The sequence below is a fragment of the Geotrypetes seraphini genome, chromosome 6 (genome assembly GCF_902459505.1).
Source record: "Geotrypetes seraphini chromosome 6, aGeoSer1.1, whole genome shotgun sequence".
Taxonomy (NCBI): Eukaryota; Metazoa; Chordata; class Amphibia; order Gymnophiona; family Dermophiidae; genus Geotrypetes; species Geotrypetes seraphini.
In genome coordinates, this window is record NC_047089.1 from 3571313 (window position 1) to 3596129 (window position 24817).

The 24817-nt window shown below is 42.9% G+C and overlaps 2 protein-coding genes across 2 annotated transcripts in view; one reads left to right on the plus strand and one right to left on the minus strand.

The window, feature by feature from the left end:
* The window catches only part of LOC117362320 (olfactory receptor 51D1-like), a 17026-nt gene extending 12807 nt beyond the window's left edge, over positions 1-4219 (plus strand). Inside the window, exon 3 of the mRNA XM_033948550.1 lies at positions 3295-4219. Within this exon, the coding sequence (XP_033804441.1) occupies positions 3295-4219 (925 nt within the window). The remainder of the gene's footprint in view (positions 1-3294) is intronic.
* A 7412-nt stretch (positions 4220-11631) lies between these two features.
* LOC117362321 (olfactory receptor 51E1-like) lies at positions 11632-17721 on the minus strand. The gene is made up of 2 exons (XM_033948551.1): positions 17611-17721; positions 11632-12618 (listed from the first exon to the last, which is right to left on the minus strand). The coding sequence occupies exon 2, from the start codon at positions 12613-12615 to the stop codon at positions 11632-11634; it is 984 nt and encodes a 327-aa protein (XP_033804442.1). The 5' UTR covers positions 12616-12618; positions 17611-17721.
* Between the last annotated feature and the right edge of the window lie 7096 nt (positions 17722-24817).

Below are 24817 nucleotides of genomic sequence, written 5' to 3' on the forward strand. Positions count from 1 at the left end.
TCTGGGGTATTGGGGATAACACAATGAAGCCGGAGGCGCAATGTGCAGCGGCCTCAAAAAAAGCGAGCAGAATGCTGGGCATTATCAAAAAGGGTATCACTACCAGAACGAAGGAAGTTATCCTGCCACTGTATCGAGCAATGGTGCGCCCACATCTGGAATACTGCGTCCAATACTGGTCGCCATACCTCAAGAAGGACATGGCAATACTCGAGAGGGTCCAGAGGAGAGCAACGAGGATGATAAAGGGTATGGAGAACCTCTCATATGCCGAACGGTTAGACAGGCTGGGCTCTTTACCCTGGAAAAGCGGAGACTGAGAGGGGACATGATACAGACTTATAAAATCATGAAAGGCATAGAGAAGGTGGAGAGGGACAGATTCTTTAAACTAGCAGGGGCAACTAAAACAAGAGGTCACTCAGAAAAACTGAGAGGAGACAGATTCAAAACGAATGCAAGAAAGTTCTTCTTCACTCAACGGGTGGTAGACACCTGGAACGCGCTTCCCGGAGAGGTGATAAGCCAGAGTACAATTCTGGGGTTCAAAAAGGGACTGGATGACTTCCTGGAAGCGAAGGGAATAACGGGGTACAGATAGAGGTTTACCTCACAGGACACTGAGCAAATAGGATATGGACTTTTTAGGTTAGGTAGGGAACATTTTCAGGTCATGGACCTGGAGGGCCGCCGCGGGAGCGGACTGCCGGGCGCGATGGACCCCTGGTCTGACCCAGCGGAGGCAATGCTTATGTTCTTAAATCGCCGGATCCGGACAGAATCCACCCAATTATTCTGAAAGAACTAAAGGAGGAAATAGCGGAACTACTACAGCAAGTTTGCAATCTATCCCTGAAAACAGGAGTGATCCCGGAGGATTGGAAGATAGCCAATGTTATGCCCATCTTTAAAAAGGGATCGAGAGGTGACCCGGGGAACTACAGACCGGTGAGTGTGACCTCAGTTCCAGGGAAAATGGCGGAAGCACTGATAAAAGATAGTATCGATGAGTATTTCAAAAGAAATAAACTTCTAAACACAAGCCAACATGGCTTCTGCAAGGGGAGATCATGCCTAATGAACTTACTGCACTTCTTCGAAGGAATTAACAAAGGGATGGACAAAGGGGACCCCATAGATCGTATATTTAGATTTCCAAAAAGCCTTTGACAAGGTACCCCATGAACACCTACTTCGGAAACTGAAAAACCATGGGGTGGAAGGATATGTACATAGATGGATCAGACATTGGTTGGTGGGTAGGCAGCAGAGTAGGAGTAAAAGGCCACTACTCGGACTGGAGGAGTGATGTTCCGCAGGGGTCGGTGCTTGGACCGCTGTTATTCAATATATTTATAAATGATATCGAAACATGGACAAAGTGCGAAATAATAAAATTTGCAGACAACACCAAACTATTTAGTGGTGCTCAGACTAAAGAGGACTGCGAAGAATTACAAAGGGACCTAAACAAACTAGGGGAGTGAGCGACGAGATGGCAGATGAAGTTTAATGTAGAGAAATGTAAAGTCTTTCATTAGGAAGCAGAAACCCAAGTACAGCTACACGATGGAGGGATGTTATTGAGCGAGAGTACCCAAGAAAGGAACTTGGGGGTAATAGTGGACAAGACAATGAAGCCATCAGCACAGTGCGCAGCGCCGCTAAGAGAGCGAATAGAATGCTAGGTATAATCAAGAAGGGTATTACAACCAGAACGAAAGAAGTTATCCTGCCGATGTATCGGGCGATGGTGCATCCACATCTGGAGTACTGCGACCAATATTGGTCGCCGTACCTTAAGAAGGATATGGCGATACTCGAGAGGGTTCAGAGGAGAGCGACACGTCTGATAAAAGGGATGGAAAACCTTTCATATGCTGAGAGATTGGAGAAACTGGGACTCTTTTCCCTGGAGAAGAGGAGACTTAGAGGGGACATGATAGAGACTTACAAGATCATGAAGGGCATAGAGAGAGTAGAGGGACAGATTCTTTAAACTTTTGAAAACCACAAGAACGAGAGGGCATTCGGAAAAGTTGAAAGGGGACAGATTCAAAACCAATGCTAGGGAAGTTTTTCTTCACCCAAATGGTGGACACCTGGAATGCGCTTCCAGAGGGTGTGAAGGACAGAGTACGTATTAGGGTTCAAGAAGGGATTGGACAGTTTTCTGAAGGAAAAGGGGATAAAGGGGTATAGATAGAGGACTACTACACAGGTCCTGGACCTGTTGGGCCGCGCGCGAGCGTACTGATCGGCACGATGGACCTCTGGTCTAACCCAGCAGAGGCACTTCTTATGTTCACTCCCGGGCTTCAGTGTCACTATGCACTGCTAGCCGCAAAGGACCTAGGCAGTAGTCCCAGAGGCCACATGCAGCATATTTTTTGTTGCAATTACTTTTTAATTGGTTTTAAACGATGCACCAATTAAAACAATTAAGTTAGGCGCAGCAGGAAGCCTACCACTACCTAATTTATGGCATCCTGATGAAAATCCAGGTCTATGTGCATTTTTCAACAATTTGGCTGAATGCTTTTATGCAGATACTATGGCTCATATAAGTGGTCACACCTATATCATATGTATGGCCACCTATAGCAGTCAGTTCTGCCTGTATTCTTGAAAGGAAAGTAAGCATCTTCTTTCTAGAATAGGATTCACATAGGTGTTCTCGAGGTGCCTAGATCCAGTTGATCCTTTATAGAAGTTCCTCTTTCTGCCCAAAGTTAGGCATTGAAAAGTTGGGCAAGATTTGTGGCAAGTTAGAGGCAGACCAAAAAGTTATTCATTCAGAGATGAAATTCAGGCACAACAATAGATTTCTATTGGTAGAACTTATGTATTTCCAACTGCTGATACATACAAGAGGGTGCTGCAAAGTTCTCAGCCCAACCGAGAGGAGAATGACATGGATATGGTTCAATCAACATCTGAAGCAATGTCTTAACAGAGAATTTGGTTTCTGCAAATTAGCACTTAACAAAATAAGATAACACTCTTTTCAGCTACAGTGGCAAAGTAATGGTCAGAATTTAGGAAGTCGGTTGGTTGGGCTGAGAACTTTTCAACTCCGCTCGTAAAACTGGATATAAAGTTCTGCAGTCAGTGGCTGCTAAAAATTTGTTGACTTTGAAATCTTCCCCTGAATCCTGTCTTACGGTAGCCACACAGCAAACACTGTTGGAATAACAGCAACTTTCTTTGTTTTGCAGGAAATGAAGTTCTATGAAATCCAGTCTCAATATTTGATCATGTTGTTTTTCAACACCACCATTTTCCATCCATCAGTCTTCGTTTTGGTTGGGTTCCCTGGGCTGGAATCTATGCATTACTTGTTCAGTTTCCCCCTCTGCTGCATGTACTTTTGGCACTGCTTGGCAATTGTACCATATTATTCATCGTCAGAGCTGAGCATAGCCTCCATGAGCCTATGTACTTGTTCCTCTGCATGCTGGCCATCATCGATCTGATTCTCTCCTCTTTCACAATGCCCAAAATGATAGGGCTCTTCTGGTTTGATGCTAAAGAAATTGAGTTTGGTGCCTGTCTCACTCAGATGTTCTTCATCCATTCCCTTTCGGCCATGGAGTCCACCATCTTGCTGGCCATGGCCTTCGATCGCTACATTGCTATCTGCAATCCATTGAGGCATTCGTCCATCCTCACCAATAGGATGGTCGCAAAGATTGGACTGGTCACCTTGATTCGAGGCTTCATCTTTTTTTTCCCATTACCCTTCCTACTTAAAAGACTGTCATACTGTAGGACTAATGTACTGTCCCATTCCTTCTGCCTACATCAAGACATGATGAAGTTGTCTTGCATTGATAAGACAGTCAACATTGTGTATGGTCTGTTCATCATTCTGTCTGTGATGGGAATAGACTCCCTCTTCATCATCCTCTCATATATTCTAATTGTGAGGTCTGTCTTAAGCCTTTCATCAAGAGAAGCAGGCATGAAGGCCTTTAACACTTGTATATCCCACATATGTGCTGTCCTTATGTTCTACATCCCACTGATTGGTCTCTCAGTAATACACAGATTTGGAACACGAAGTACATCAAGGACTCATATCATTATGGCAGACATCTACCTCCTGGTCCCTCCTGTGTTGAACCCCATAGTTTATGGTATAAAAACCAAACAAATTCGTAACAGGATCATGAAAATGTTCCATCAGAATGCTCTTAGATCTGACCTTTGCAACTAATTTATTTCATTATGGTTAACACTCAGCAGAGTGTCTTGGATAAGCCAGAGCTAGCTATGTTCATTTTCTCCAGAGGAATAGACATTTGGGGCCATAAGTTAGGTCACCGTTTACTTGCTTTAATTGGTGCAGAAATTGACTGTGGCCTTTTAAAAACCAATTAAAAAATCCATTTAAAAATTAAGTAGGTGCTGGTAGGCACCTACTCCAAAGAGGGGCCAGAATCACCTCGCAGAACCTAAGGTCAAAGTAGGTGTTATTGCCCAGAAATGACCTAGGGCGCCATTCGACTTGATTCTTCATCAAACATAGCTGCCAGTAATGTAGGCCTTTAAACCCCTGGCCTACATTAATGAATGTTGCCTAAGTTTGACTTGAGCTGTGATTCTGGTAACAGCGCCTACGCATGATTGACATTGACTGGCACTGTTTTTGGAGGTGCAGGCTGATGTAGGCATCGTTTCCAGAATCTGGGCCTTGGTGTGTTTGAACGTAGAATTATCGTTCTAGGACAGCCAGTCAAGTTGTCAAGATATCCACAATAACGGCAATGGTAGTGGCACCAGCCCACGAAACACGAAACGTAGTATGGGCAGTATGGCAACTACGTAAAATTTTATTGGAACAAAATGGTCCAAGGAAATGCAAAAGAGGGACAAAATCCCACAGGACATACCAAATACATGAGCACAACTAGATCTTTATAACATAATATTGGTCAATATTTAAAAACTCCACAAACTTTGAGCTATAACATACATGAAATCAAACTTCTTGCAGTGATTAAGTTTATATTTTCTTCAATAGTCTGGACATTTTTTTGATCATTCTTTGAAAATTGGAGAATTAAGTTAAAGAGAATAGTTTGGAATATATTGGTAAGAAATCATATCCTATAAATTTGTATAGATCATTTTGACTGGGGTGTGTGGGTTAGATCATTTCTTACTCTCGTTTGGGTTGAATGTTTACTTGTCCTGTACATTTCAAAGTACCTTCAAGATATGATATACAGCAGTTGACGCTATGGGTGGACTGCTGTTGACCACTTGAACGTTGTAGACTTGGAAAAATCCTCTCTTGAAATGGCATATGTTGTATTTCTCTTTCCTTTGCTGAATTTTATTATAATGTATACTGCCTTGATGGCTTTGCTTTAGGTGGTTTATCAAATTAATAATAATAATAATAACAGTTTATATACCGCAATACCGTTTACATTCTATGCGGTTTACATGAAGATTAGTGGGGTACAAGTTGAGTTGACGTACAAGTTGAGTTAACTTAAGGGATGTGGGTAACAATGGGGAGAAAGGACAAGAGAGGGGAAGGAGGGAAAGTGGGTCAGCTGTTTAGGTATTTCAGGAATAGGGTGGTTTTGAGGCGTTTCCTGAATACCCTCATAATGTAACCTTGAAACTTAATGGAGTTCCTTTCTTTTTTGCTTTTTTATTAGGACCGGATAAAATGGTCTTCCCTCCAAAAAAAGAAAGGGGGGGGGGCTTTGTGGTGGACCTTGAGAGCTTTTTTAAGCTACTGTTTAATAAATTTGTTGTTGGAATTTCTTTCCCTTTTTATCTGTCCCTATTTTTTTCTTGACTGTTTACCTTCGTGGGATCTGTTGGTTTCCTTTTTTTAATTATTGATTTTACATTGTACACTGCACAGATCCATATGTCTGGCAAATGTGATATATCACGTTTTTAATAAACCTAGACTTAATACCACTTTCAAATCGGAAATCTCGGAAACTGATATTCATCATTGATAGACCACTTATAGCCTAAGTCAGGGGTGTCCAACCTTTGTGGCTTCCCTGTTGCCGCATTGGTCGAAAAAAATGTTTCTGGGGCCGCGCAAAGCTGCAGCAAGAGAGGAGGGAGCCGGCAAGACGGTAAACACCCGGAGGCAGCAGAGGAAAACACTGCGGGCAGTACAAAATACTTTCACGGGGCCGCGGTTTAGACACCCCTGGCCTAAATGGTTTACATTCAAGTAGTCAAGCATTTCCCCTGTCTGTCCCGGTGCGCTCACAATCTATCTGGGGCAATGGGGGAGATTAAGTGACTTGCCCATGGGTCACAAGGAGCAGTGTGGGGATTTGAACCTACAACCTCAGGGTGCGGAGGCTGTAGGCTCTAACCACTACACCACACTCTCCCCTCCTCCAGGGAAAGGGATTGGGACTTGTATACAGTCTTTTTATAGTTTTAAACAGCCATACTCAAAAGCAATTTACATGTGATCACAGTCTACCTAATGTACCGGGGGGCAATAGGGGGATTAAGTGACTTGCCCAGGGTCACAAGGAGCAGTGGGGATATTGAACCTACAACCTCAGGGTTGCTGAGGCTGAGCTCTATACCACTACACCACACTCTCCTCCTCAGGGAAAGGGGATTGGGACTTGTATACAGTCTTTTTATAGTTTTACAGCCATCACTCAAAGCAATTTACATGTGATCACAGTCTACCTAAATGTACCGGGGGGCAATAGGGGGATTAAGTGACTTTCCCATGGTCACAAGGAGCAGTGTGGGAACCTACAACCTCAGGGTGCTGAGGCTGTAGCTCTAACCACTGTGTCACACACTCCCCAATATAGCATATGAGAGACCGCAGAGAACCAAACTTTTTTCCAGGGAGAGCCTCTCTTTGATTTTTATTTCCTTTTCCTCAGCTCTTATCTATCATTCTTACGATTCATAGACAAATTCTTAAACTGCTGATTCTCTTCAGATGTCTGACGGTCACTCATCATGTGGTGATACTCAGTTTCCCATGGAATTTAGGGAGTCAGCTATAAAAAAAAACAAATAAATGATGACTGGTTTAAAACAGATTACGGAATAAACTCTAGCTTCTGGAAGCTTCTGCTCACTGCAGTGATTGTTTATAGTGAGAGCAATCATCTTCATGTTTATTTACAGCAGCTAAATCTCTTTCAGTCCTTAAAAATTGGTTTTGAAATACTTTCCAGAGTAAGTCTACTGGACAGCCCCGCAGTGCCAGAAACTATGAATGGTGATAAGTTGTTTTTTGTCTCCAGTCTCTTTAAGAATATTGGAAAAAAAAACTATTTTTATGTCAGGACCTAATTTCATGCAACTTGTGAATCTATCTCAGGCATATTTATTGTGGATATCCTGAAAACCTGACCTGCCTGTGGCTCTCGAGGACTGGAACTGCCTAGCCCTGGTCAAGATAGTCGCTGCAAACCTTTCCATTTTCCAAAGCTGTATCACTTCTAGTATTCTCTCTGAAATAAAAAATAACTTACTCCCCCCCCCCCCTGAAAATCTTTAGGACATTTGGAAATGGAGTTAAAAGCCATGTTTAGAAAAGCTTTTGACTGATGGCTGGTGATGTAGGAGCACAGGTCTCCTCTCCGTCTCCATTCCAGTCCAGGAAGGCTCTCCTTAGGCAAAATATAATCAAATGCCTCCTTGCTGACAAATGAGCCAAGAGCTGGAGAGATCCTGCCAGGGAACTGGAGATATAACCCACCTGCTAGAAAGAGCAGCGCGCTTCTCTTCCCCTGGGAGCTAAAGTGACGTAATAAAGCTGTACTTCACATTTCGACATAGAAACATAGAAACATAGAAATAGACGGCAGATAAGGGCCCACGGCCCATCTAGTCTGCCCACCTTAATGTCCCTCCCCTACCTTTGCCCTGTGAAGAGATCCCATGTGCCGATCCCATTTGGCCTTAAAATCAGGCACGCTGCTGGCCTCAATCACCTGTAGTGGAAGAACTATTCCAGCGATCAACCACTCTTTCAGCGAAAAAGAATTTCCTGGTGTCACCTCGTAGTTTCCCGCCCCTGATTTTCAACGGATGCCCTCTTGTTGTCGTGGGACCCTTGAAAAAGAAGCATGAGGTGTAGAGCAGTGAAAGTATTCGGGTGAAGAATGTCCTGTTGGACCTATATCTGAATGGATTCTAGAAAGTTCTTCAGTACTGAAATGGTTGGGAATTCGCTGCCCGGTGAGGTGTTTTGCAGTTTAGGAAACTTGTGAAGACTATTTTATTCAAGTAAGCATTCCCTTGAGGGTTATTTTTATTTGTAAGGTTTGATCCTGTTGCTTTTTGATTGTATGCGGTTAATACAAATGGCCCATTCTCAGCATTACAATGCGATTTAGCTGCAGCATTTGTTAAACCAATGGTTTTAAGAGGCAGGCCTCAGGACCACCTGGCGGTCGGCTTGATCAGGACACCCGCCATGAATATGCATATTCTTTCTCCACTGCATGCAAATATTTCTCATGCATATTCATGGCGGGTGTCCAGGATGCTCCCTGAGGACTGGGTTGACCATATTGGAACAACAAAGTAGACTAGCACCGAATTACAGGCAATCTTCAGATGAATCTTGTTCAGATTTGGCTACTAGGACTGTGGATGTCCCGGAGCTCTTGCTTTCACTGGCATTGGCCTACTGGGTTGGTTTTAAAGAAGGCCGATCTATTTGGGCTAATTTCAGAATCCAATACAGTTTCCTATATCCCACAATTTTCAACAGGGAATCATTGCGGCTTAAAAAGGCACCTCTTTTCTATCTATCTTCTAAAGGCAAAAGGTGCTTTTACAAAATAGGTTCATGCAAAGAACCTTAGGGTTTTTTTTTTGCACAAATTGACACCTTCTCCTCCGAAGCAGTAAATGAGTGCCTGTCCTCTCAACTGTTCGCCAGATGTGGCAACGGGGTTCCTGATGAAGGGGCTTTGCGTCTCCAAAACCGGGCTTGGTTGAACCTGGTAACTAGGTGGTGTAGGAATGCTGCCCTACAGACCAAGGGACAAATCTTCAAGCTAAGTCTGAGTTTAACTCCCTGTTTACTTGGGCACTTGTGTGATTGATGAATTGTATATCACTGTCTAAGTTATTACACTATTAATTTGCAAAGCCTGTATGTGCAGGACATACATTAAAGACACACCAAAGAGCAACAACAACATCTGCCCACACACCATCACTGGACACCTCACATGAGCACACCAGTGATGATGTGTGGGCAGAGGTTGTTGTGTAAAGCGCTGGAGAATTTTCTCCCCTCGCTGACTTCTCATACTGCGGACACCCCGCCTCACACATTTATTTAATTTAGTTAATCTCACAACCACATATTGTTTCTTTAAGTGTGCCCGTATACAGGGTGAACCCCTCTGAGTACCCATTGACTTTTACTGCTCTTTGGTGTGTCTTTATGTATGTCCTGCACATATAGGCTTTATAAAAACACATGTACTTCACAACTCCAGCTTTGCTCATTCTACACACACAGGGAAAATGGATGAAAAAGAACATAAGATATAAGAGTTGCCACACTATGACAGACAGAAGGTCCATCAACAGTGGCCAATTTGGATCTGGCACGATCCCAAGAGAGTAAAACAGATTTTATGCTGCATATCCTAGAAATAAGCAGTGGATTTTCCCATCTTTATAATGGCTTATGGACTTTTCTTTTAGGAAAGTATCCGAACCTTTTTTAAACCCTGCTAAGCTAACTGCTTTCAACATATTCTCTGGCAACAAGTTCTGTGATTTAATTACTCATTGAGGGAAGAAATTATTTTCTCTAGTTTGTTTTAAATTTATTACTTAGTAGCTTCATTGAATATTTGCACCAACTCTTGGGGATGATATGCAGTTCAAACCAAGATTCCATCATGTTTGCTTGCCTATAAGGATGGCAATGCTGGAGGCTTAGCAACCAGTGCTTAAGCAAGGGTGATGGGGGCCTGCGCAGAGTGGTGGCATGGCTCTGGCCACCTTGTTGGGCAGACTGGATGGACCGTCAGGGTCTTTATCTGCCATCATTTACTGTGAATCTGTGTTATGGATGGAGAGAAACATGAAGAGCTGATACAGGAGAATAAGAACTTTAGGAGATCTTGAAATAGAAGAGGAGCATGTTTATGACTTAATTACATCTTTGCTACTCCTAGGACACTTCACGTTAAGTAGAGCTTTGTCATGCAGTTGGGTTGATCCTGCAGAAGGCCCTCATTTCTTTTCCCTATGTGGTTTGCATGTTTTTCCTTCCTTTCCTCTTTCCTTACTTTTAGTCTGGATGCCACTTAGTTCTGTTTGCGCAGCTTTAGCGACAGAGAAAGTGTGAACTAAGTAAATAAATAAAAATATTGTTTTGTGCTACACCCAGAATTATGCTGCATCCATGACAGTCTAAGAAAGTGGTTCTCAACCCTGTCCTGGGGACCCCCCAGCTAGCCTAATGAATATGCATGAGAGAGATTTGCATATAATGGGAGTGACAGGTATGCAAATCTCTCTCATACATAGTCATTAGGGATATCTTGAAAACCCGGCTGGCTGGGGGGTCCCCAGGACAGGGTTGATATCAAAGTAAAGAAAGAAGGTTTTCCTCATTCCTCATCCTGAGGAAAATTCAATTCTCCTTTAATAATAAAGCCTGGGGCTGATCCTCCGCCTGCAGCAGTCACAATGCCAGTCGCCATGGGTAAAAAAGCACTGGTTGTTCAACGCCAGCATCCAAATACAAGCGAGTGGTAACTAGCAATGCTGTCCAGGTAATGGTGATATTCAGATTGCTCAACGGATAACATGAGACCAAATTTGTCCCTGTCCCTGTGGATAACCGCAGAAAACCATCCCGTGTCATTCTTCAATGCAAGGCTTGAGGGTCAGTGGCTGGGCCCATTCAGACTCTGATTCTTCCCTCTCTCCTTAAAGAATGACACAAGGATGGTTTCCTTGTGGTTATCCAAGGGGAAAGCAACAAATTCTGTCACTGTGTCACTCTGTAGTGTCACCATCCCTGTCTCCGCTGGAAACCATCCCGTGTCATTCTTTAGTGTCTCTCTCAAACTCGGTCCTTCTACACTAGCATTCTTCAATGCAGGGCTTGAGGGTCAGTGGCTGGGCCCATTCAGACTCTGATTCTTCCCTCTCTCCTTAAAGAATGACACAAGGATGGTTTCCTTGTGGTTATCCAAGGGGAAAGCGACAAATTCTGTCACTGTGTCACTCTGTAGTGTCACCATCCCTGTCTCCGCTGGAAACCATCCCGTGTCATTCTTTAGTGTCTCTCTCAAACTCGGTCCTTCTACACTAGCATTCTTCAATGCAGGGCTTGAGGGTCAGTGGCTGGGCCCATTCAGACTCTGATTCTTCCCTCTCTCCTTAAAGAATGACATGGGGATGGTCTCATGCAGTTATCCAAGGGGATGGTGACAAATTCTGTCACTGTGTCATTCTCTAAAACTTCGAGCTTCCCAAAGGACCATCCTGGCTCTAACCATATAATGTCAAGGCTGTCAGAGGGAATAATCAATGATGCTATCCTTTGATTATATTGTATGAAAGCACCACTTCTTTATCAATTTAATCATCTTTATTTCTGATGCAAATCACAAACATTGATCAGCTAAGCCGAGCAGGTCTGGTAACATTGTGATGGAACACCTTCAAAACCCTTTGTCGAATCTGTTTTGTTTTCAAGCCATAGACAAGAGGGTTCAGGACGGGAGGGACCAGGAGGTAGACGTTGGCCATGGCGATAGCGATGCTTGGGGCGGAATGCTTGCCAAAGCGATGGACCATGGAGAGCCCAATAAAGGGGATATAGAAAATTAGCACAGCACAGAGATGGGAGATACAGGTGCTGAAGGTCTTGAGTCGGGCCTCCCAGCTGAGTCTGAGAACCGCCTTCAGAATCAGGAAGTATGATAAGAAAATTAACAGGGAGTCCACCCCCATTGCCGAAATAATGACAATGAGGCCATAGATGATATTAACACTGATGTCAGCACAGGAGAACTTCATCACATCCTGATGTAAGCAATATGAGTGGGATAGCACGGTGGCCTTACAGTATGGCAACCTATTAATGAGGCAGGGCAAGGGAGCCATGAGTGCCGCCCCTCGGATTACAGCCACCAGCCCTATTTTGGCTACGACTGAGCCAGTGAGGATGGAAGCATGTCTTAGGGGGTTGCAAATGGCAACATAACGATCGTAGGCCATGGCCACAAGGATAGTGGATTCCGTAGCTGAGAGGGAGTGAATGCAGTACATCTGTACTAGGCAAGCATTGAAGGAGATTTCTCTGGCATTAAACCAGAGGATCCCCAACATTTTGGGTATCACTGAATTGACCACAAGGATGTCAATGGCTGCGAGCATTGCGAGGAAGAAGTACATGGGCTCATGGAGGCTAGACTCCGTTTTGATGATGAATACAATGGTGCAGTTCCCCGTGATTGCAATCAGGTAAATGCAGCACAGAGGGAAGGAGATCCAGAATTGGGCCTCACCCAGGCTAGGAAAGCCAATCAAGATGAACGCAGTGAAACCTGTGTCAGAGGTTACGTTGAGTGCTGACATGCTGGATCGAAATATCTTCATGTCCTACAATTAAGAGACCGATAGATTCATCAGTATTGAAAAGCAGATAATAACATCTGATATCCAGATAAATGCTGCTGACTGGGATATTCAGAGGCACTATCCTCTTGCAATTTAACAATTTTGTGTCATCAGCAAATTTAATGTTCTCTCAGGGTTCCTGCAGCTGGCTATCATGCTGGCTACAGGTTTCTGGGTCTCACTGCGTCTTGTCAGGTAGAACCAACAGTTTCAGCCATCATGCTGTGGCTTTCTTCAGGGTATGCTGTGAGGGCTGCAGTTTGTCTTTATACAATAGGTCCTCAAACCTGATTGGTTGGGGCTTGAGATGAATGAGGCAGGAAAGTCAGTTGGTCACCAATTTGAATTTTGGTGAGAAAGTCAGTTGGTTACAAATTTGAAACCTGTAACCAGCATGACGCCAGCTGCAAAAACCCTGAGAGACCATATAACCCAGCTTCATGGGGAGAACATCTTTAAACTCACCAGAGACTTTTCCATTCCATGGGAAAAAGAGACCAATTGATTTTCCTACCAAAATTCAAATTGGTGACCAACGGACTTTCCTGCCTCATTCACCTCAAGCCCCAACCGATTGGGTTTGAGGACCTACTATATAAAGACAAACTGCAGACTTCACAGCATGCCCTGAAGAAAGCCACAGCATGATGACTGAAACATCGGTTCTGCTTGACCCGGAAAAATGCAACCAGCAAATTTAATGATCTTACTGGTTATTCCCATCTCTAGATCATTGATAAATATGGTAAAAAAAAAACAGCGGTCCCAGCCCCACTATTTATCAAAATACAATCCTCCCTCTGAAATCTATGCAGAATAGCTATCAATCAATTTAAAAAACACAGATAAATTTAAAGAAATAAATTTTCTATTTGGAAGGAGGAAAAGTCTCAGATTCCTGTCTATTATGATAAAGTTTATATGTTAATCAATCAGGTCAATTCTTAAATGTGGTAAAGTTAACCAAGGTCATCCTCTTTTCTACAAGTTAAATCCCTCCCTATACCTCCTGCATCCCTCTGGCACTAGACAATGTCATCACACCATTTCCCTCCTTTGAAATCATCAGATAGAATCAGTGTTTCAGCCCAAATGCAGAACTCTGCAAGCTTTTAAATGTATAATTCCGCCAAGAACTCAACCATTCCTCAAGGTTCTTAAAGCACCTCTCATAAGAACATAAGAATTACCTCTGCCGGGTCAGAGCAGAGGTCCATCGTGCCCAGCAGTCTGCACCCGCAGCGGCCCCCCAGGTCCATGACCTGTAAGTACTCTCATTTCACCACTGGAGTTCTCAACCTTTGCATCATTCCCAAAGCTTCCTTAGGTGCAACTGCAATGCCACTTATGTGCATCCTTATGAAATAGCATTCAGTTAATTTGGTGTCGTTTGTACACATAAGTGTGCGCTTACCCATTTCTGTAAAGTAGTAACATAGTAGATGTTGACACAGAAAGGCCTACATGGTTCATTCAGTCTGCCCAACAGTCACACTCACGATGAATGTGGTATAAAAGTACTTTGATCCTGGTCTTTCTTTGCCATTTGAAGTACTGGAGTTGCCATTGAATCTGGGGAAGGGGGAAAACGTGGACCTTGCGGACCTAAACCCACACGTCCTTAAAAATCTGAGATCCGTGCCACTTTTTATGTGTAATCAATTTTTCTCTTCAAACAGAAAAGCAACCTACAAAGTACAGGCAACTGTGGAATAACAACAAAGTAGAACCAAAATACAAAATAGACTAAACCTAGCACCCGCCACTTTTAGTCTCAGCATAGGGAGGGAGAAGCATTAGGATCTGTCAGTTAATTGTCACAGAGGTCTGTCAGAGCCATAACCTAGGCTGAGACTAAAAGTGGCACAGACTTCAGGTTTAGATCCGCAAGGTCCGTGTTTTACTCCTTCCCCCCAATCTGTCTTGTCTTATACTAGGAAAAAATAGCAAAGCTAAAGACAAAACTGAAAGGAGCTACTTTAAGGGCAACAGACCTAATTTGTAAGGAAATAAAAGTATGAGGAAAATAAGGATGGATTTGGTTCTCAAAATAGTAGCTGAAAAAGTAAACAAAAAGAGTTTAGCCTTCATACAGTAAAAGAAGAAGACAGGCAACAATATCTGGAAAAGCAAAGAGAAGCTGGTAAAGCAGTCAGAAAAGCTAAGATGCAAATGAAAGAAAAAAAATAGCCAATAAGGTAAAATGGGGGGACAAGAATTTTTTTTTAGATATGTTAGCGAATGAAGGAGGTACAAAGGTGAAAGGGAGAAACATGTAGAAGCTAATAAAGACAGGGCTAAATTGCTTAGCAAATATTTCTGTTCTATGTTTACAGCTGAAGGGTCAGGAGCAGGACTGCAGAAGGCAAACACAAACTAGGTATGGAGGTGTGCTAGGACCTGAACGATTTTCAGAGGAGCTAGCTAAACGAATGGTGGAACCAGATGGCATACATCGGAGGGAACTTAGGGAAAGTTCTGGGCGGCTCCACTAGCTGACATTTTTCAATGCTTCTCTAGGGCTGGGAGTGTACCGGAGGACTGTAGAGGGACGGATGTGGTCTCTCTCCACAACAGCGAAAGTAAGGAAGAGGTAGGGAACACAGGCCAGTAAATCGGACTTCTCTAGTAAATAAAATATTGCAAACACTTTTAAAATACACAATAGTTATCAATATAAAAAGGGATACATTTGTCATTTAATGACATTAATTATGTCTTCTTCCAATTAACCCCTTCTCCCCTTTTTATGAAGCCGCATTAGGCTTTTTTGTTATCGCTGGCCATGGTGGTACTAATGATCTGGATTAGCCACCATTGAGGACAGGCTACTGGGCTAGATGGACCATTGGTCTGACCCAGGAAGGCTCTTCTTAGGTTCTTATGGAATTCCTATGAGTATCGAAGCTTTTACCGCCGCATCCGGCAATAAAAAAGCCTAATGAGGTTTCATAAAGGGGAGGGGGGGTAATTTTGTTACCTGAAAAAGAGGATCTGCAGTATAAATTCTTTTGTTCGATTCAGTTGTTTTCAATCTAAACACTCTGAAGCTAATAGTTCTCCGTTAGATACGTCACTATCGTTATCTCTTAAAGTTATTTTAGCTTCAGGAAGAATTTAAATCTTGCTAATCATATTTCATGGTGGAATATGGTGAACCTTACCTATAGGTATGAGGCATATTTAGCCAAGAAATCAAATATTGCTCATTGTTCTATGTTAAAATGGTCTGCTTTGAAAAATTATATAAAATACTCATTTGTTTTAATTGCTCGGGTTATTACATTAAGTTGGATCCTTTAATTTATGTATGTTATGCTTTGTTTCCATAAATGGGAAACATTTTTACTATGTTGGGATTTTTTTTCATATGTTACATGTTGTTTATTCTTTGCAAAATCTTTAATAAAAATTCTAAGACTTAAAAAACCCAGACAATGGTGAAGTTTCTAGAATCCATTGGATTATGGAACCCAAAGCAACATGGTTTCACTAGAGGCAGGTTTTGTCAATTCTTTGACTGGGTGGCCTGAGAATTGGATAGAGGGAGAGCGCTAGATGTGCTGTATTTAGACTTTAACACAACTCTACACAGACCACTAATAAATAAACTGACTGGGTTAGGAACTGGTTGAATGGAGGACGACAGAGGAGCTCGCTCTGAGGCAGTGGTGGGCTACAAGCTCCTGTTCTTGGGCTGCTTCTTTTTAAGATTTTTGTAAGCGATACCACTGCCAGATGCATGTCGTGCTGTACATTAAACATGCAAGAGATGGTCCCTACTCAAAAGAGCTTACAATCTAATGATGACAGACACACAGGACACAGGGTGGATCAATATAAACTGTTCATGAAGGGTAGGGCTACAGAGGGAATGAGAAATAAATATAGTGTATAACAAGTGGGAAGGGTTAGGACCTAAACGTAGCTTTGAGCCTGGATTTGAATACTGCCAGAGATGTGCCTGGCGTACTGATTCAGGCAGGTTGTTCCAAGCTTACGGAGCAACAAGGCAGAAGAGGTGGAGTCAGGAGTTGTCAGTAGAGGCGAAGGGTACAGACAAGAGAGACTTACTCGAAGAACAGAATTCCTGTGGTGGGCTGAAGAATGTTTATGGACGAAAGAGGAGTGCGACTTGGGTGTGATAGTGTGTGTTGATCTTAAGGTGGCTAAACAGGTTGAAAAGGAGATGGCGAAAGATAGAAGGACGCTAGGGAAAGGAGGTATTGATGCCCCTGTATAAGACTCTGGTGAGATCTCATTTAGAATATTGTGTACAATTCTGGAGACCACACCTTAAAAAGATATAAACAGGATGGAGACGGTCCAGATGGCGGCTATTAAATTGGTCAGTGGTCCCCATCATAATACATATAGATCTCAATCTGTATACTTTGGAAGAAAGGGGGAGAGGGGAGATATGATAGAGATGTTTAAATACTTATATGATAATGTACAGGAGGTGAGATGCTCTGGAATAAAGTGGCTAGGGTAATGTGAATGGGGAGACACGCAGAAGGAAAAGTTCTCGGTCCAACCAAGAAGAGGATGATGTGGAGACATGAAACGTACAAGTTTTCAAAAACTGGCTGAAGAAGGTGTGATATCCTACAAGTAATCAAACAATTACAGCTGGCAGCTGGGCTACATCCTGGCCATGTAGACAGAAATAACTGGGCAGACTGGATGACCCAGTGGGTCTAATCTGTTGATATTAAGTAAACTGGTGAGCAGAAAAGTTACGTGCACAAAACTCTCGAAATAATCAGTGGAACTTGAGCACATGATTACTTTGCTGGTTACAATTATATGCTTTAAGGCAGCCTTTCACCTAAACCAGACTCTTGTGCAATACTTAATCTGCTACCAGTGAGTGAAGAAAGTAGAACTACGTTTTAGGAAGGTCTCCCCTTTAGCATCTGTTTATTTGGTTAAATCTTCCATGCACTATGAATTAAGAGACACAAAATTTACCTGCAGAGTTGAGGAGAGGGGATTTTGTCTGGTTAACTCCAAAAGTTCATCTTTCTCATGTCAGCATTCCAATACTATCAAAATTACATTTTAGCCTCTGATATCTTCAGCTGCTGGTGAACATAAGAGCTGCTCTACAGGGTCAGAGCAAAGGTCTCTCTAGTGTAGCCCAACATCCTGTTTCTAGCGGTGACTAATCCAGCGTTATGTTGGTATCTTGGCGATTCTCATCCTTTGTGCTCCAAGTTTGAAGGCGCTTCCAGAATTATTGAAAAATAACATCGTTCGTTATTCATCAAATAGATCATTGCATTCTGAGAATTTGGCTTTACTGAAGACGACTGTGAATCCAAGGCTTGTTGATACTGGAGTTAAAATATGGAACTCTTTGGTGGGTCAGATACGGAATTGACATGAAAAGGGTACGTTTAGAAAATGACTTAAAACGCAGTTATTTGTAGATGCTATTTTTAGGCATAATCTGCTTCTTTGGCAGAATTGTGTTTAAGCCTGTTACATTAATGGGTGCTAGAATAGATGTCTGTCTGTTTTTTTTTTCTTTGTCTCTCTCTCCTTGGACGCTGTCTGTCTGTCTGTCATTTGTTCTGTCTGTGTCTCTTCCTGGTCCCCTGTCTGTCTGTCTGTCTGTCTCCCTGGCCCCCTGTCTACCTGTATTTCTCTGTTGCGCCATGCCTGCCTGTCTCTCCGTAGCCCCCTTCTGTTCCCCCCCTCCCAGAGCAAAGCATGATTGCTTTCTGCCCCCCAGCACACCCCTCCCCCTAAAGCAGCCCCCTTTCCCTCTCCCCCTTCACTTCTTACCAGCATGGGACCACATGATTGCTGTCTGCCCCCAGTACACCCCTCCTCCCAAAGCAGCCCCCTTTCCCTCTCCCCTGTTGTGCCATGCCTGCCTGCTGCATGGCCTCCTTCTGTCCCCCCCCATGATTAGTAAAAGGAGCCCTAAATCTTATTCTGTTTTTCCTTCCTTTTATTAAAGTTCCTGTAAACCGTGCCGAGCTATATCTTTATAGAGAATGCGGGTACATAAAATTAAGGTTTAGTTTAGACATGTTTTTAAGGTTGTTTTTATGTTTATTTTATCATGTTTCTGTTTTAAAACTATGTATAGAAATTTTTTAAATCAATAAAAATAATAAATAATTTTACTCCCTTTATTCAGCCCAGGCAATCTGGATGTAAATTCTGGCCACACACATCAGCCTATGTCAAGCCCAAAGTACCCACATACAACACAATCTTCATTTGCTACGTGGATAACACAGATGTCGATCTAATATCCAGTATGCCTTTGCCTCAGAGAAGGGTGGCAAAAACGATAAAATGTTTGGGATGACTTCCCTATGAGGAGAGGCTAAGGAGGCTAGCTCTCGTCAGTTTGGCCTCTGGGGAAGAGACGGCTCAGGGGGGATATGATAGATGTGAATTGCTTGTTCACTCTTTCCAAAAATGCTAGTAAGTAGTAGATTTACAACAAACTGGAGAAAACATTTCTTCATACAATGTGTCCTTAAACTCTAGAATTCATTGCAGGGTTTAAAAAAGCTTTGGCTAATTTCCTAAAAGGGAAGTCCATAGGCCATTATTGAGATAACTTGGGGAATGCACTCCTTAGTTCTAGGATAAACAGCATAAAATCTATTTTACTATTTGGGATCTGGGTTGGCCACTGTTGGAAACAGGATTCTAGACCTGACGGACCTTCAGTCTGTCCCAATATGGCAAGTCTTAAGTTTCTAAATGGAACTGAAAATGCAGTTTCCAACCACACTTACAAATAGCTCTAATATTCCTTTGACCCTAATATCTCCAATTTAAGGAGGTGAACTTCATTTATGCACAAATAAAAGCTGCCTAAGACTTTCTTCCATACTGTAAGACTAGGGGAAATACCCTACGGTACTTTATGTGTCTAAGTGCTTGGGAAATAAGCCCCTTGGTGAACAGAGTCAAAGGCACTGATAGTCAGCCCAGAGTTCACTGTATCTTAAATCGTCGAGTACCACCAGATATTCATCTCTGGTATCCAGACGCTGGTCGGAGCTGAATATCCAGTTTAGCACTAAGTGATATTGCTTTCCAGTTCACGGCGATATTCAGATCTCCAACCGGATAGCGAAATGTAAAAGGTATGGCAATTTGTTTGCTATCAAGTTCAAGTTTATTAAAATATTTTTTAGACCGCTTAATCAAATATCTAAGCGGTTTACAATGTAGTAATACATAGAAAAAATGTACATCATTATAAAAACAGATATAAACGGGGGTACTGGAAGAGAATCTAAGTATAAAAAAAAAGCAAACAAAAACACAGACATACGGACCTATGCAAACAATAGGGAAGTGGGGAAGAACTACAATTTTTATAGAAAAGGTAAAACATAAAAGGAAAGTACAGTAGGCTAGGGTAAGATAGCAGTTTATTTTATATTTTAAATTTTCAAAATTTAGGAATTTAAGATTTTTGAAATTTAAAAATTTTAAAATATTAAAACATTGAAAATATTAAAATATGCCCTTAAAAGGACAGTTATTGTCCAAAGGCGTCTTGGAACAAAAAAGTTTTCAGTTTTGCTTTGAATTGTTTTAAGTCTAGTTCACTACGCAAATAATTAGGCATCGAGTTCCAAAGAGTAGGGGCTGTGACGGCAAAATTATTAGAGTGCAATGTATTAATCATTTTTAAGAAAGGTATAGCGAAGAGATTCTGTGATGTCGAACGAAGAGGTTTTGATGTATTATAAGGAATTAAAAGTCTGTTGATGAAATCGGGTTGGTTGTTTGATTTTGTTGTGAATGATAGAAGTAGGATTCTATAACTCTATGTTCAACTGGTAACCAATGTGCGTTGAACAAAAGAGGTGAGATGTGATCATATTTCTTTGCCCCGCAAATAATCTTAATAGCAGTATTTTGCACAATTTGGAGCTGCCTATCCTAACTTTAACTGGTTTGTTATCCAGTTAGCTGCTAACCAGGTAACCTGCAGCTTCACCCAAGGGGACATGATCGAAACATTCAAAATACTGAAGGGAATAGACTTAGCAGATAAAGGCAGATTGTTCACCCTCTCCAAGGTAGAGAGAACGAGAGGACACTCTCTAAAGTTAAATGGGGATGGATTCCGTACAAACGTAAGGAAGTTCTTCTTCACCCAGAGAGTGGTAGAAAACTGGAACGCTCTTCTGGAGTCTGTTATAGGGGGAAACACCCTCCAGGGATTCAAGACAAAGTTAGACAAGTTCCTGCCTGAACAAGGACGTATGCTGGTAGGGCTAGTCTCAGTTAGGGCGCTAGTCTTTGACCAAAGGGCTGCCGCGTGAGCGAACTGCTAGGCACGATGGACCATTGGTCTGACCCAGCTGCGGCAATTCTTATGTTCTTATGTACCCACAGACCACCCTAACAATGTCTGGATAGTGCTGAGGTGGTAAGACACAGCACTGTCTTCTAACTAATTAGTGCCTTTGAATATTGACCTCTAAAGATACGGGGAAGGCACTGCTAGCCCTGGATCGGTAGCATGGAATATTGCTCTACCTTGGCCAGATACTAGTGGCCTGGATTGGCTACCGTGAGAACGGGCTACTGGGCTTGATGGACCATTGGTCTGACCCAGTAAGGCTCTTCTTAGGTTCTTAATGCATTGACTTTTCAAAGGGATTAACACATCTCTAGCTACAATCCTGGACACCTTCAGCTCTTGCAAAAAATGCCAGGCCAGTTCTCAGCATTGCCTGACTTAAAGCAGACCAGAGCATTAGCTTCAAGCGAGGCTCTCTGTTTCCCGACTGTTTCACTTCCTGATGCTGTCAGATCACCCAGCCGACTCACCAGATCCAGCATATTTGAGGAAAAAGCACAACCTCCACCTTGCTTGCAATTACACAGAGACAGACAGACAGGGATGGTACCTATATAACATGTTCCTGCAAAGCTGCACAGGGACACATTAATCACCCCAGTGGCATGGCTAATCTGAATCTCAATAGCAAGGTGGCTGCTTTGCAGCTTAAGGAATTAAAGAGAGTATGCAAACTTTAATTAGCTCTTTCCTTCCCTGGGCAAACCAAGAGGAGGCAGAAAGAGAGCCTCAAATGCCGGTATTTTTGCCATCATCTTCAATGGGATTTCTCTCTGACAGATCACTATCTGGGTCCATATTTCACGTATATGATAGATGAGAAACTGAAGTGTGCATTGGAGAAATGTGTGGTTCCCTTGTGCTGATTTCAACATCAAAAAACTTCCAGTACTATAGGCAAAATAATATTTTATATCAACCAGACCTTATAACAATTAGGAATGGTGATGATCCTCAGAGGGTTAAACAAATCACTGAACCCGATCTTCATTGGATCAAAATTTTTTTTAATTTTCTTCAATGTATTTCAATATATTTTCTACTTATTGTTTCATTTTTAGCAATTCATATTTAGTAGGAGTACTTAGCTTGAATATAACAGCAAGTCTTTAAGGGAGCGCCTCTACCCTCTGTTAATTACAGCACCTTTATTAGGAATTAATACTATAGTTTTGCACATCAAAACCAGCCTAGATGACTCTGGTGAATTCCACAGTCCCTGTGAGAACTAGTGATATTGAAAATCACAGGCTGCCGAAAGTTAGGTGGCTCCCAGCACCTAACTTAAGTGTTTGAATTGTTTTTTCGTGGGGTGATAATCAATTGCACCATTAAATACCAATTACTGGTAAATCCTAATGTGGAAACTTTTAAACCTGATAACCTCTATTACATTCCAAGAGCTGCTAAGGAAATAGCAGAGGAAGAAGAAATGGATAAATTAGTTTCACCTGATAGTTTGAATATATCCCAGTTTCTTGAATACTCAAAAGACAATAAATAAAGGTGGCTTTCAAGACAGAGTTAGAGAAACAGGCTATTTTGAAGTTATATTTTGTGAAAAAGCAAGACTTGTTTTTGTGGCCAACGGGTAATAATTTTTCCTCATGTCTCTAGACAGACTCAGTTTAAAAGGAGGCAGTTCCTACTGCTTATGCCAAAAGTTCTGGCAGTCGGAGCGACCTTTTTAAAACATTTCCGTGTAAGTGCCTTATCCTGTATGCGAGTGATAGACATGTTCCTACTGAACAAGGACGTACACTGGTAGGGCTAGTCTCAGTCATTGACCAAAAGGGCCGCCGCGTGACCACTGGTCTGACCCAGCAGCAGCGTCTCTTATGTTCTTATGTGTTTTTAGATCCAGCCCAGTTGGAAGATTTTATTAAGGATAAACCTTGGTTGAAAGTTTAAGTTTTTCAAGTTTATTAAAAATTTGTTATCTGCCTTTTTAAATGACAAAACAGCTTTACAATACATAAAAAAACAGAAAGCAGGGTAGTACAGACACATTAAAATTAGTAACTAATTATTGTCCAATAAAGACATCTACAAAGTCTCACAAATCAAACTCACACGAAAGGAAAAAGGGTAGAACTACAATAAGCAGAAAGAAAAAAACAGTTAAGGAAAAAATGGAAGGTAAGGGGTAAAAATTTAAACTGTATTGCTATAATTGCCACAGAAGCTGGGCTAGAAATCAATTTAAATGTCCTTAAAAGGACAGTCATACTGCAAAGGCATCTTTAAAAGCATGGAGGGGCATAATAAAAAAAAGTCTAAGTCCCCTTTTGGCCTAAGGCCTTAAACGTTGAAAGTAGAAGCAGGGAAAATGTCTATTGATAATGGCCTGCCTCTACCTTCAGCTGTTTAATCGCCCAGACCACCACTACGTCTACACTTGCTACATATAATGAACCCCAAAAAAGCCTAAGTCCCAAACGCCCAAAACAAGGGCTTTTAGGTGAAGGAGGAGCCAGTCCTTCGCCTAAAAGCTGGATTCTGTAACCAATGTCTGTCCAAAACAACCCGGTCCATGTGCCTAAGGTCCCGCCCACAGGAGGGGCCTAAAGCTACTGGGCCTATTCCGGTTGGCCCAGGCGCCTCAGGCCCCACCTGTGGGTGGAGTTTGAGCCACCTGGGAAAATTAGGCCCCCAAGACCAGCCATTCAACTCATGACTGGCCTGCTAGACGGACGGGCTTGCCACCTATCTCTCCAGCCAATGATTTAAAGGTAAGGGGGGGATTGGTGGTGGGGGAATTGAGGGATCGGCGGGGGGAGGGAGGTTCGTCGAGGGCAGGAGGGCCTGGGATCCCTCCTGCCTGTATCTTAGTGGGGGTGGGGGGTAGGGTGTGTCGCTGGCCAGGAGGGCTTGGGCTCCCTCTTGGCCCCATCGTAATCGAAGGAGTGGAGGGGTGGAGTGGAATCGCCAGGGCAAGAGGGCTTGGGCTTCCTCTTGCCCCGATACAGTCGGGGAACGTCGAGGTGCCGCGGGACAGGAGGGCTTGGGCTCCCTCCTGTCCTGATCGTTGTCGGGGGGGGGGGGGGGGGGGTGTGGATCGCGGCAGGGGAGATGAGCCATCTCTCCTGCCGCGATCATTTCTGTAGGGGGTAGGCAGGTTAAGAACATAAGAACATAAGAAGTTGCCTCCGCTGAGGCAGACCAGAGGTCCATCTTGCCCAGCGGTCCGCTCCCGCGGCAGCCCATCAGGCCCATTGCCTGAGCAGTGGTCCCTGACTAGCTCTATAACCTATCTCTACTCCTATTCCTATAACTTACCTCTACTCCCATCCCTATAACCCATCTCTACACCTATCTATACCCCTCAATCCCTTTGTCCTCTAGGAACCTATCCAAACCTTGTTTGAAGCCCTGTACAGTGCTCCTGTCTACCACGGCCTCTGGAAGCACATTCCATGTATCCACCACCCTCTGGGTGAAAAAGAACTTCCTAGCGTTTGTTCTAAACCTGTCCCCTTTCAATTTCTCCGAGTGCCCCCTTGTACTTGTGGTCCCCTTTAGTTTGAAAAATCTGTCCCTGTCTACTTTCTCTATGCCTTTCAGGATCTTGAAGGTTTCTATCATGTCTCCTCTAAGTCTCCGCTTCTCCAGGGAGAACAGTCCTAACTGTTTCAATCTGTCAGTATATGAGAGATTTTCCATATCCTTTATCAGCTTAGTTGCTCTTCTCTGGACTCCCTCAAGTACTGCCATGTCCTTCTTGAGGTACGGCAACCAGTACTGGACACAGTATTCCAGATGCGGCCGCACCATTGCACGATACAGTGGCAGGATGACTTCTTTCGACCTGGTCGTGATACCCTT

Bases quoted from the DNA above. Each gene is read 5' to 3' on its own strand.
- LOC117362321 (XM_033948551.1), bottom strand. From the start codon at position 12,615: ATGAAGATATTTCGATCCAGCATGTCAGCACTCAACGTAACCTCTGAC.